Raw genomic sequence first — 13,768 nt, 5'->3', positions numbered from 1 at the left:
TGCACACACCCGCGCGCGCACACAGCTCTTTAGGCGGCCTGATCCCTGGATTTACGGGCTTAGTATTAAGAAAATACTCCCGCAATTTGGGATTAGACCCCCAAAAAACCCTCAGAACAACAATGTCTCCGTCCATTTGATATCTTGATACGTGTGATCAATGTAGCCGACCTCTCAGCCAATCACTGGGGACACGCAGAGGAAGGAGACAAATTAAAAAATAGCAACACTAATTGTTTCCGTTTGATGTCGTCAACGTTTTCCCGCTTCAGAAAAACACCACAAGGTCACATTTCTCTCGAATTACTGTGGGGAATTTTAGCCATTTGTTCTCAGGCCTTTGGGTTAAATGATGTAATGATGTAGTCATTTATATTTAATGAAAGTATTGTTAACAACATGTATTTGTTCAATTATGTTATTATAAAATTGCCTTTGTATATTTTTATATCCGTCTGGGAAAAGACACTTAAACAATTTATTTACAATTGTAAATAAATTGATTCCTTTAAAGATCAATTAAGACCAATAATGTATGACAGAAATAACTCTGCTTTAATCAACAGCTCTGTGAAATTATTGCTGCCAGATTTCTTTCTCAAAATTATTTCTGGATTTATTCAGCTGTTAGAGGTTGTTCACGGACAAAAATATATCCTGTGGCCTTTTATAATATAAATTAAAAACACAAAATGACAAGGCCTACTACGAGGGCAACCCACATTCCTGATGGCAGCTTTAATTGGCCATAAATGCTACCAAGCTAAAAAAGTTATTTTTATTTAGATTGAAAACATAGTTAAAAAACTCAAATTTACCGTTTAACTTTTCTTTTTACCTCATAGGCCAAATGAAAATACGTTTATAATAACATCGTTTTAAAAACTATAATATAATATTACATATTAAACATATTGTTATTTTTTTCTCCATTAGTAATATTACTCGATTGTCCTCAAATAAGCGGCCGCATCAAACAATGTTTTCGCCGTGATGGCAGCGGCTCTCCGCCCCCCCCCCCCCCCCGGACCACCCCCCCCCGGCTCTCTGACGCGGGCCGGTCCCTGTCACGTGGTTCCGCGTTACATTCGAAAGAGGCGGGCGTTTCGGCGCGCCGATTGGCCGAGCGCGTCCACCCCGCCCCTCCCGCGCGCCGCAGAGCTCTGTGATTGGCTCGCGGGACGCGGACCCGCATGCTTCCTTGACTCATAGAGGCGCGAGCCTTCGAGCACGAGCCTCAATCCGCGTCCGTCCACGCCGGCAGGAAGAGAGAGAGAGAGAGAGAGAGAGAGAGAGAGAGAGAGAGACGACGTTATGGTGCTTTTTCGTTTATTTTTTACTCCTCTGCGCTGAAATGCCGATTTTCTAGTTTCCGAATCAGGTTTCGCGCGGAGCAGTTTTGTCAGAGAACGAGAAACCGATTGTTTTCTCCATGTGGATATTCCTCGAGCTCTGGATCTGATTGGTTTGATATTTAACAGGATTTAAGCAGAAAAATAAGCAACAACAACAACAACAACAGCAGCAGCAGGAGCCTTAATAAGGTGAGACTCGTACCAGTTTTTATTTCGATTTATTTTTCCCGTTTGTAAATATAAACATAAACATTCCTGAAGTGACATCCGCACTTTACTCTTCTCTTTAAATACCTGGTTGTATTAAACTGTTTTTGAAAGCTCGCAACATACAGTTACACAATTTTAAAGACTTCAAAAACCTACTTAAAATACGAAAAATATTGGGAAATAAATTCAGAAAATAATCCGGGTTTTTTTTTTTGTGCCTCTGAGATCAAAATAAAAACAGCCAAAATAAAAACGGTTTACAGAGCAGTTTACGAACCATTTATAAATTGAGCTCATTAAAAGTTGTCTTTCCCTTACGACGTGTACCTTGTTTAATTCTCTGCGGCCTCCGCTCCGCTAATTGTCGCCCTGTAGATCTAATCTAAATTCTAATGGCCTTCATTTGCACACAGTTTTGACGCATTTACATTGCGTGTTTGGGCTCCTTCCTGCGGTTATGGAAATAGGTCATGCTTTATGTGGAGTGTTAAGGCTACAGTGCAGCTCCACCGGAGCATTTACCTGCTAAAAGGGCCCCACTGGATTAAGGAAATCTTTATCTAAATGCATTGTCTTACACTAGTAATAACAGTTCTTCATTAAGGCCGTTTATTAAAGCTGCAGCTAATGTTGGAACCTCTGCAGGGGGCCAACAAAGTAAATCAAAATAACAGGGTATTTATTCATTCTGGCATTAATGCTTTAAAAAAATATCCATCTTTATTTATTATGTTCTTTTCATTCGACGAGTTTCTGCTTTAAACCACTTTCTTTGTACTCAATAATATTACTATAATATTAATACTAATATTCTCTTTCTTGTTGGCATATTATAAGGCCTCTTCGCCAAGAAATAAATTAAATAAAAACAACCAGTGGATAATAATTAGTTCAGATTAAGGACGTGGAAGAAAGTCGCTTTTAGTCAGCGCGTGAATATTAATCTTATAATAAATATAGGTTCAACGCAAGAATAAAAAAAGAGAACATTTGAATTGTGACCCATGAATAGTTTTACTGATAAAATAAAATAAAGGAGTGCGTCATTTCTTTGCAAAGGCGGCCTGTGTGAACAAATCACGTCGCGGGGAAACCGTTTCTATCCGCAGGTGAGAACAAGTCTCAAGTGGCCTCTAATTTAAACGCGCGTCTTCACGGGTCCATTTCACGTGCGAGCCGTTGAATTAATGACACCGTAATGAAGATGCGAGCGATAACGAGCCCGTCTGCTCCCGATGGTTCTTGTGACTGATGTTAAATCAGAGTTTTCTCCCGTGAGATCAGTCACGTTGCTTTAACCGTTTAGCTGCTGCGTCTTTGAGACTCACGGCGAACTGAAGACATCCCGAAGGTCGGGTGTCTCTCTTTATTTCATATTAATCAAACAGCTGGGACCCCCCCCCCCCCCCCCCATCCTCCATCCTCCCCACTCCCAATCAAGTATTAGTGGGTTTATTCTGAGCCTTCACGTGCCTCCCATTCTCATGTTAAAGGTGTGAATGTTTAAAACACGTTGTGCAGATCAGTTCTCCACCAAACAGTGTATGACTTGTTGAACGCACATTTCCCTCATAATTAGGTTCTTTTCCCAAAAAGTCAGATCGGGTTTCCCCCTTTTCGTAAATGACTAAATTAAAGCCGATTTATCACGTCCCGTTGTTCGTGATTTGGGGATTCGAACATCATTCTAAACGCCCGGAATGTAAAACACAAACGTTTTTTTTTTATTATCTACAATCAGCGGGATAATTAACATGTTGGTGATTGCATAACAGAGTGTTTCTTCTGTTTCACGGCGCTCATTGTTCTAAAGCTTCTATTCTAAATGAAATGGCAGCGTTTGGTTATATTACTACAATAGTTCCACATTCGACGTAATAATGATTGTGTTTAAAGAGGAGCAGCTGAGATAAGCTAAAGTCTACGTGGGGTTTATTAGGCCTGCGTTTTGGAAGAGAAAAAAAAGTAAATAGGTCAAATAAATGAGGGCCCGCTGACTCACGCCTCGTGCTTCTTCTTCCCTCCCGCAGGATCCGACCACAGCCCCGGGAGACCCGCACCTCTCTGCCCCCCCCCCCCCCCCCCCGCACCCCGGTGTCCAGCATGATGTCTTACCTCAAACAGACCCCGTACGGGATGAACGGGCTGGGCCTGAGCGGGGCCGCCATGGACCTGCTGCACCCGTCCGTGGGTTACCCCGGTACGGAGCACCGGCCCAAACACCTGCATAAATACACACATATATATACACATGTACACGTGTGTATATGTGTGTATATTTCATGCGTTTTCATTTGTTTGCGTGCTGCGGAGTTTATTTCTAACACTTGTACACAGCTGCTGCAGTTTAGCACGAAGCATGGCTCGTGGTGTCTGGTTGGGGGGAACTATCATATGGCATCAGATTAATAATTCACAAGTCTTAAAGGGACTTCAAACTTTAATGGGGATTGGGCGGAAAAGTGAGTGATCATCGCGGTGGGGGGGGGGGGGGGGGGGGGAAGTGTCCACGCGTTAAACTCTCATTGTCTGGTGCATTTAACCCTGTAATTATTTGGTGATGTGTATTTTCCGTGCTGTCGTTACACGTTTTCTTGCTGACAAAAACGCAAGTTTAAAGCCTATAACTTAATTAAACTTAATTTCCCCAAAATATTTAATAAGCTAGAAAAAAATAGAACACTCTAAATTCGCGGGGAACGAAGATTATTACACACAAAAAAAGACACGACCAATCTCTAACTTTAGGAACTTTATTTCCAGTTTACATCGTAATTTATAATGAACGATTTGCGTTTTTCTTCTTCGTGCTGCAGGAAACCCGCGGAAGCAGCGCCGGGAGCGGACCACCTTCACCCGGACGCAGCTCGACATCCTGGAGTCGCTGTTTGCCAAGACGCGCTACCCGGACATCTTCATGAGGGAGGAGGTGGCGCTGAAGATCAACCTGCCCGAGTCCAGGGTGCAGGTGAGGGGGAGACTCGCGTGGGACTTTCCATGTGAAGGATCCCTGCGCTTTAAGGGGGGAGAAATCCGAGCTGTTTCCTCTCACTTTTGTTCTGCAAAATGTGTATCGAATAACGTCCTACTTGATCATCTGAGGCTATAAGTGTGAACGCTTTGTAAGGAGTTTGGCGTCAGAATAAGCAGAGAAACGCGTGAGCTCCCAGCAGAAGGACTCAGAGCTCAGGTTTCCTGTTACATCTCATTCACAACACCACCTGAGCTGCGTTTTTTTTTTTTAAACTTCTGCTCTCTGATGGACTTTCTGTTCTTCACCTCGGGCCTCTGCGCAATTAGCTGCAGTCTAAAAAGCAGGAGGGGGAAGAAAAAAAGAAAGAGGAGGAAAGCTCAGCTCCTGTGATCGAGTAGAGACAAGTCCCTTAATGAAAGGGGAGCATTGGATGCGGGGAGCTTTCTTTATAAAAGGCTCAGAGAATGTATTCCTGCTCCAGCGGCCCTCTGCTGGGCTGAAAGGCTTCATCATGGCCGCTGCCTCTCTGCTTTCTGCTGCTGACAGGCCGCTTTTACCACCCGAGGGCTCCACGACTCCCTTCTGACAGGCCCAGTCGTCAGTGTTTTTGGGTGCAGGGGCCGTTGTTATTTTTATGGAAGCGTGGCTATTTTAGTCAAACTGCATGTTTCCGCCGACATTGATTTTCCATTTAAAAAATATCCTTCTCAACAAGCAGTCGGGGGTATGAACTCCAGTTCATGTACGACGTGCCGTAATCATGAGCCACTTATGTATTCACATATATACAAACACACACGTGTTTAAAGATGCTACCAAAAGTCCCAAATCTTCTTCTAGAAATAACGCACACCCGTTACACCCGTTTCACGCAGATATTGTCCTCTGAGATCGTGCTGCACTTTCACTTAATACCATGAATCACTTACAAATATCATTATGTAGCCATTAGCTAATTTAAACTAAGTTACAGGACAGGTTGTGTCAGTTCACTGAAATCACATATATGTATGTGTGTTTCTATATATAGATCTATATGTCTCATCACGTGGATAGATTTAATTTAATTAGTCCAGATTTATTTATATAATTATGTTGGAGGTTTCAGCCTCCAAAGTGTAGTAAGTGCAGATTATCCTGAGAGCAGCAGCCAGAAACCTGAAAAAATAGTTCATTTGGGTGAACTGTCCATTTAAAATGGGGTTTTTTTTCTCAAAGAAACACAGACTCACAAGCGCCAAACGTTTGCGGTTCGTTTCTGGTGCTGTAGTCCTTTAGATGAGCCTCCATCCACAGAAAAGAGTCTCTCTTGAACTGTAGCCAGCAGCTAAGGTCAAAGGTCACAGCCACAGCACCTCAGTAGGGCGATGTTAGAGTAAAGGTGTTTAGTTCCTGCCGGCTCCGCCAGGTTAGGCCTTCTTTTTTTTCTTTTCTGGGAGGATTCTGATCCAGCCACGCGTGACCTTTTGACCTCTCCTCCTTCCCCAGGTCTGGTTTAAGAACCGACGGGCCAAGTGTCGGCAGCAGCAGCAGAGCAGCAACAGCGCCAAGGTGAAGCCCATGAAGAAGAAGTCGTCCCCGGCGAGGGAGAGCACCGGCTCAGAGAGCAGCGGCCAGTTCTCCCCGCCGGCGGTGTCCAGCTCCACCTCCTCCAACCCTTCCTCCGCCTCCTCCTCCGCGTCCTCCTCCTCCGGCCCCTCCGGCCTCCTCGGCGGTCCCGGTCTGATCAGCACTTCGGCCTCCGTCACCGCCCCGGTGTCGTCCATCTGGAGCCCGGCGCCCATCTCTCCGGCCCCGGCGCCGGCCGCGATGCCGGACCCCGCCGCCCCCGGCAGCGGCGCCTCCTGCATGCAGCGCTCCGCGTCGTCCTCCGGCGCCGGGGGGACGCCCTCCTACCCGGTGTCGTACAGCCAGACGGCGGCGGCCTACGGCCAGGGTTACCCGGCCTCGGCTTCGGGCTCGTACTTCGGCGGCGTGGAGTGCGGCTCGTACCTGGCGCCCATGCACTCCCACCACCACCCGCACCACCCGCACCAGCTCAGCCACATGACCGGCAGCTCCATGACGGGACACCCGCACCACCACATCGGCCAGACGTCGGGGCACCACCACCACCACCACCACCCGTCGCACCACCACCAGGCGTACAGCGCGCCCGGCCTCGCCTTCAACTCCACGGATTGTCTGGATTACAAAGAGCAGACGGCGGCTTCGGCCTGGAAACTCAACTTCAACGCCTCCGACTGTTTGGACTACAAAGACCAGGCCTCGTGGCGCTTCCAAGTGCTGTGACCTCCCGGGGTTCTCTTCTTCTCTGCTTACAAAGAAGTGTTCTCTCTGTTGTTTGGTGGTTTATATCTGAAGATGCGTTTAAACTAATATTAGAGACGTTTTTAAGAAAGTTTATTTGTGAACGAACTGAAACGACGCTCGGATAGCCCGAAGGCCTGAGCGGGGGGGCGAGGGGGGGGGGGGGGGTTCAGCTCTGTGGACGTCAGCGGATCCACTCGTCCGGAATTAATTATTTTTCTACTCCAGAGAGAAATGACTCATTAACGACTCTGGACGGCCTCTTTAATAGTAGAATTCCAGTGGAACCTGCAGGTTGTGCAGTTCGGGGTCGCCTCGGTGATCAATCAGTTAACTTTGTTGTGATCGGGATTATTCTTCAAAGAAATAACGTGAAAAAAATCATAAATTGGACTTTTGGTGGACTTTTCCCTACAAACCTTCTTTTTGGTGAAAAAACATTATGCTGCTATGATTCCCAGGATCGCTGATGTTCATTTCCATCTGATTTCAGACTTTACTCTTTCAGAAACTCGTCGTATAGCCTGTGGGGTGTTGTATTTTGGAGAATGAATTGCAGCACTTGTTTATAAAGTGAAAGATTTCTTTGCTATTTGTTATCTGCAGAGGAAAATAAAATAAAAATGTGAAATTAGACACGCAATGTCAGTATTCCATTGAAATTTGAAAGATGTACATTCGTGTCTTTATAATAAAGTCTTGTTAAAACATGAGCAGTCCGGAGAAAAGTTTATTCCTATTCAAGTTTTTAACAAATCACAACGGTTTTAAGAAAATTATGCTGAACTGGTTTCACTGGTTTCAAACTACAAACAGTGACAAATCTTCATTGATTGTAAAGAATAACCACTGGGTTACGATTTGGTCATTGTGCAATTTCTTACGCTCAGATAAATCCTTATTTCTCATTCACACCATGTTCACACAAACATTCACACCTGAAAGCCTCCCAGCAAAAACAGTCTGCTGCGTTTAACTCAATCTGTGCCTTCACAGTTTCTACGTGACGGAGAGTTAAAAATGGAGGCTATCGTAGCTTATTAGCTGCTTGGCAACTTTATCTGCCAGTATAAACTGTTTCAAAACAGAGACAGTAATGAGACAAGAGTGATTAACAGGGCATATCTTTTGAATAACATGTCTAGACATATTGTCCTGTTAGCTAGCAAGCTAACGAACCTCTGCAAGCGTTAGCTAAGTGAAAGCTCTCTTCACTTAATATTTGTTAAACATTATTCAATAATATGCCTCTCAGGAGTAAACGGTTTAATGCAGAGGAAACAGAAGGAGGCTCACAGAGATACTGTGACTTACTGTCAAGCTTGCTAGTGTGTTATCTGTTAGCTCATCAGCTAAACTAGCACGTCAGTTATCGCCTACATTACTCCTAAAATCACATGTATTTGGTCACTTTCTAGTTCAGACAGTTAAGAACCGTCTTGAAAAGCAACAACATTCTTATTGTTTAAATGGATAAAATAACCTATTTTTATGAGACCACACTTGATGAAAGTTATATCAAGAAAAGGTTTTATTGCTTTAATAAGATCCAAAAAAATATTATCAAAGATATATCGAAGACATGATTTCATATCAGTGATGTCTGTCAATATTGAAATTAAAAATGTCCTTACACATCTCGGAAATATGAATGAAAATGATCACTGCTTGGTATTTTTACTATTTTTACTCAGAATTACTAACAACAACTATTAGCCGTAGAAATCCTCGGCTGCCGGAGCGTGAAGGCAGAACAAATGTTAAACATCCAAACAGCGCGTCGATCATCAAACCCCTCCTCCCCGCGAGGGGGCCGACAGCCGGGCAGGTTAGCAAACACGCACACTGGCGTCCCCCGCTGTTTGTTTGGCCGCGTCGACGCTAAAGTACAACTCATTTGATCCGAGGAAAAAAGGCACAAATCACGATTTTAATTAACAGCGGCGCTGCTTCCTCGCGGCGTCCCTACAGCAGCTGGGCAAACAGTTCTTTGGGGTAAACACGGCGTCCGGGACGTGTGTTTGTCCGCCCGGCGCCCCGCTGGGCTTTTAAACCAGCGAGCGCCGCTGCCTCGTGCAAACACCGGTCGGGATTTACCACATTAGAGCAAACTAATCTTTAGGGCCATGTTCAGGAAATCTCTCTGCTTGTTGTGGAGAAAGGACGCCCCTCTCTCTCTCCGAACAGCTGTTCTGGATGTCTTATTATCCCACTGCGCCCCCCTCCCCTCCGGCCCCCGGGACCTTAATTCCCCCGTCTTTGTAGGGAAAATCGACGCCGCTTTTTCTGGCTTCTTACTTTTCCAGGACGCCACTGACAGAAACACTTCTCGGGGGGGAATCGCCTCACTTTCCCCGCCGAGGCCGCGCCTCAGAGGCCGTGAAAGTGTCCTCCCGAGTGCCCCTGAGAAGCACTGCCGGGGGCCTCTCTGGTGCCCCCAACAGATGATTCTCACACGACGACGGGGACGAAAGCAGCTTCCTGGACTGTGGACCAGCAGATGAAGCTAAACCACGAGAGGATGCCCCTTCATCTTGAGGTGGATTTAGGATTAAATGGCACGGTTGCTTTTGACCTTCATCTCCACAGACAAGAAGATAGACGTCTCTTCAAAATAAAAATAAACAATTGTCCAACGTTTATCAGGCGTCAAACCGGAATGAGATGAGGCTTCACCTACTTTGTCCCATACGGAGGTCGTCCATGAAACGTTTAGCCCAGAGAGAATGGGAGCGCGGTGTAACTGCTAGCTTAGCACAAAGAACGGGAGTGTGGTGTAACTGCTATCTTACCACAAGGAACAGGAGTGCAGTGTACCTGCTAGCTTAGCACAAAGAACAGGAGCGCGGTGTAACTGCTAGCTTAGCACAAAGAACGGGAGCGCGGTGTAACTGCTAGCTTAGCACAAAGAACGGGAGCGCGGTGTAACTGCTAGCTTAGCACAAAGAACGGGAGCGCGGTGTAACTGCTAGCTTAGCACAAAGAACGGGAGCGCGGTGTAACTGCTAGCTTAGCTCAATTGTAAAAGGAATCAATTTCCAACACAACTCCTCATACAATAAACCAGTCATTAATTTCCATGAGAGTGTCTAAACTTTTGATTGTATCTCCCCAACACCTGATCAATAATCACATTTAAAGTTGATCTCACGTAGCAGCAGCTCATCGCTGAAGGAGAAGCTGCTGGAGAATTTACTGCGGCAAAAACTTTTTTATCACAGTGTTTAAGCAGTCGCCAAATTGTTTCCTCAGATTGTGTTTTTACGTAAATGTATTTTTCGCTCTGTGGAGCAGGAGAGCTCGCCACGACTGAGAAACGCTGCTGTTCCAATGTTGCACCTTTGCTCGCAAACACCTGTGACTCCTTTTGTGTTTATTCAATTCCATCTTCTCTTTCACAGTGGCTTAAAAGTTGAGCTTTGAAGGTCAAAGAAGTTAAAGCGGTTAGCGGCTCAGAGGGCGGCCTGACGTGTCGTTTCATAACAAAGAGAACGACAAACGGAAAACCACAACGATAACAACGCAGGGCAAATACTGCGGCTTTGACCTGGTGACACACGCACGCACAACGTCACGCACACAACGTCACCGTGTGCGTCTGAGTGACAGGGCGTATGAGGCAAATCCATGCCTCGGGTGACAAATAATGTAAACGTATTTCAACATAATTAATGGTGATATTTTAGCTGTAAATTGAGGCTTCATCAGACGCGGATAAAAGATGCTCGGAGCATTTTTCACGTCGTTCATCTGGCGTGAAGACGACGAGACTTAACGCAGCTTCTCTGCCTGAAATATAAATGTTCAACTTTGAAAAGAAAAAACAAGACGTGGTCTCACAAAAAACTGTAAATGATGCTAAAATGTTGTTCTTTTTGTTTCTTTATTTTTATTTTTTAAGCTTTTGGTGAGTTTCAGATATATAAACATGCAAATCCATAAACTTAAACCTATTATTAAATTATTATTATATTTAATATATAACATTTATTTTAGTTTAATTACATTAAATATTGTTTTTGCATTTATTCATTTTAAACGGATTATATTCACTTATTCATTTTTGACTTATTTGATTTGATTGTTTTTTTATTTTATTTAAACATATAATTATATTCTATTTTGTTATTCTATCTAGTTCCTATTTCACACTATTTTACTGTCATTATTATAGCTTGTATTACATTTCCATCATTTCATTTTCCTGTGTGTGTCGGCCTCAACGTGTCAGGTCGGCAAATGGCTCAACTGCTTTTGTCTCTTCTGTTGTTTCACGGTCCACACTTGTTCTCTCATATTTCCACATGTGTCCATCATCTCTGTGATGCACTTTTGAAGACGTGTGCGAGAGGAGCTCTGCAAACAAAGTTTGATTGACTGACTGATGTGTTCTCACTCGGCTTCGTCCTCCCTCGTCAAACTAACGCGGAGCGGAGAAAAACCCACCAAACAGGCTTGAAAAGTGGGTAAAAAGCCAAATGCTGATTTATGATTTTTAACACTTCCAGCATCTGTGTGTGTGTGTGTGTGTATGGTTTCATATGGAAATCCCTTTAGCACGGCGGGTAAATAGATTACGATACAGTGAGGGATTAGGGACCGCCTCGCCGCTGGCCCACTAATCCCGAGCACAGACTGTCAACAGCCCTGACATGTCCGGGACTCCTTCTGCACAAAATGGCTCCTCGGCTGTTTAAGAAGCCAATCTGGAGACGCACACACCCTCCACCACCACCACCACCACCTCCACCAACATGAATATTCCTATCAGGGCTGTCAGCGGCGGGAGAGACAATGACGTTCGTCTTCAAAGGGGGGAGATTAGATGCTTTGCACGAGACAAAACGAGGCTCTTTGAAGTGATTCCGGTTCACATTCCTGCAACTTTTTGGGCCGTGCTCCGAGAAGAGAAAGAAGTTCTTCTGCGTTTTTTAAAAAGATCTTCTGTTAGCCTTTCAGATTGTGGGGCATGAGAGCGCCTGAGAAACCTCAGCCCCGTTATGTTGTGACTTTCACAGTTTCTCATTCTGAGCTTTTGTTTATCGAAAGTCATTCGTAGTTGGAATCATTGTTGAAAGTCATTGAACATAAAACCAGACTGGAATGTAGTAAAGTAAAGTAAAGTAACCCTAAGTCTAATGTTATGTAATAAACTATGATTAACAAATCGTTAACAAATAGGCTGCATCCTCCTGTAGATGCTCCTTAATAATTAAAGAATGTGTTTGCGTTACTCTTGAATAAAAAGGTCCCTTTTTTTTCCCTTTGTGGAAAATAGTGTCTTAAGTTCCGTGAGTGACAGCTGGCCACATCGTGATGCTGGGGGGCCGGATTTGGGCCGCGAGCCGCTGCTTGACTCCGACTCAACAATAGTTTCAAAACAAACCTGATCTCATGCTACTTTGTATTTAGAGCATATTTGAAAGCACAATAGTTCTTTTTACTCGACTGCATTTATCTATCGTGCACTTTGGCGTTGGGAGATCTGAATGCAGTACTTATTGTTATTGTAGTATTGTGAGCATCGGTGCGTCGCTCACGCCGGGCCCCTGCAGAACCTCGCATCTTGTTCTTCCCGGCGCTCCAGCGTTTGATGTCCTTTGCCTCCCGAGTGATTCTCTCCCCTTTCGGAGGCCGAAGCGGGGGCCCCTCCTTGAAACAAACGGCGAGGGGGGAACCTCTTTGTCGGGTGCGATGCCTAAGCCTAATCTAATGATTCAGATGACTGGGGGCCGTACTTAGTCGGACGGCCACTGGCTCGCTTCAAACGGGCCGCTGTAGGGTGGAAGTTTCCCGAGGATTAACACTTAAAGAAGAAGCAGCAGAAGGAGGAGAAGAAGAAGAAGAAGGAAAAAAAGAAGAAGAGGAGAGCCGCTGCCTTCCAGGGAATCCCCATTAAGTCGAGTCTCGGAGTGGCGGGGAGGAATGTGTTTTCTGCTGAGCCGGGGTCCAGGTCTATTTCAGCACTAATGGAAAAACTGGCCCGCGACGTTTGATCTGTGACTCCGCGCGACAGAGCAACAGAGACATGGAGGGGGGTCTCACTGCGCCCCCCCCCCCCCCCGCCTCGGCCCGGCGTCAATTTAAGGAGGAAAATAAAGTCGAAAATAAAACAGGGAACGTCGTGTCCTGGCCAACGTTTCAACAGCGATTTATGAAACACAAGAACGTCGATTTAAGAGAATTTTGAAAAATCTTAAATTTTCTTTAACAATGTAATTATTTGAAATGATTTTTTTGTGTATTTTTGTGCCTAAAAGTCCGACGCCTGACTTCCTGCTCGACTCGAAACTCAAAATCCAAGCTGCTTGGTCAGCATCCATTTGGCGTCTCTTGGGTTTAGTAAAAAAACCAAATTTGAAATCCCCCCCCGCAAATAGAACAGTCAGATTATAAAGAAGTCTATAAGAAAATTACTTTACTTCTCAATGGATTTATTACCTCAGTAAACAATGTAAACATGAGACTATGGTCTCAATCTCTAGTTTAAGGTCTTCTTCAACACAGCTTGATGTTAATTTAGTAAATGATGGTTATGGGCGGGGCTTGCCGTGATTGTCAGGTCTCTACCAATACCGGGGACTTATCCGGTGTCACGTGACCACTCCGTATTCCAAATGTGGCACAAAAAAACCCCAACATTCCGACGACGGCCTACGACCCCCAGGACGGCGCCCGGGCTTCACGTCCACAAACCAACCGGGTGACATCAGCGCCCCTTCTTCTTCTACACGCTCTGGGGTCGCAAATGGCGTCATCCGAAGCCGGGCCTTCCTTTCTTTCTGCAGCAGCAGATGTTGCCCCCGTGGTCACCCGATCGCTCTGTGGCCGTGTGGCTGGTGGGCGGAGCTCCGCCCCGGGAGACCTTCCCCTGTTTGTTTGTGGTGGACTTTATTCCCGGAGCTGCGGTGACGAGTCG

The 13,768-nt window shown here is 45.3% G+C and overlaps 1 protein-coding gene across 1 annotated transcript; it reads left to right on the top strand.

Moving 5' to 3' along the window:
- The first annotated feature begins 3,655 nt into the window (after positions 1-3,655).
- Positions 3,656-7,009, top strand: LOC119218001 (homeobox protein OTX1 B-like). The gene is made up of 3 exons (XM_062564271.1): positions 3,656-3,765; positions 4,382-4,533; positions 6,028-7,009. Exons 1-3 carry the CDS (start codon positions 3,669-3,671, stop codon positions 6,829-6,831), a joined length of 1,053 nt encoding a protein of 350 aa, XP_062420255.1. The 5' UTR covers positions 3,656-3,668; the 3' UTR covers positions 6,832-7,009.
- Positions 7,010-13,768: the final 6,759 nt, after the last annotated feature.

This window comes from Pungitius pungitius, chromosome 9 (genome assembly GCF_949316345.1).
Source record: "Pungitius pungitius chromosome 9, fPunPun2.1, whole genome shotgun sequence".
Lineage (NCBI taxonomy): Eukaryota > Metazoa > Chordata > Actinopteri > Perciformes > Gasterosteidae > Pungitius > Pungitius pungitius.
Note: the sequence above shows the minus strand (reverse complement) of the source record. Positions and strands in the feature narration are given on the sequence as shown.

What these genes read in the sequence shown, in the direction of transcription:
- LOC119218001 (XM_062564271.1), top strand. Translation starts at nt 3,669, where the DNA reads ATGATGTCTTACCTCAAACAGACCCCGTACGGGATGAACGGGCTGGGC. An exon ending in CCCGTCCGTGGGTTACCCCG is followed by an intron (nt 3,766 to 4,381) that starts GTACGGAGCACC and finishes TTCGTGCTGCAG; the next exon opens with GAAACCCGCGGAAGCAGCGC. An exon ending in TGCCCGAGTCCAGGGTGCAG is followed by an intron (nt 4,534 to 6,027) that starts GTGAGGGGGAGA and finishes CTCCTTCCCCAG; the next exon opens with GTCTGGTTTAAGAACCGACG.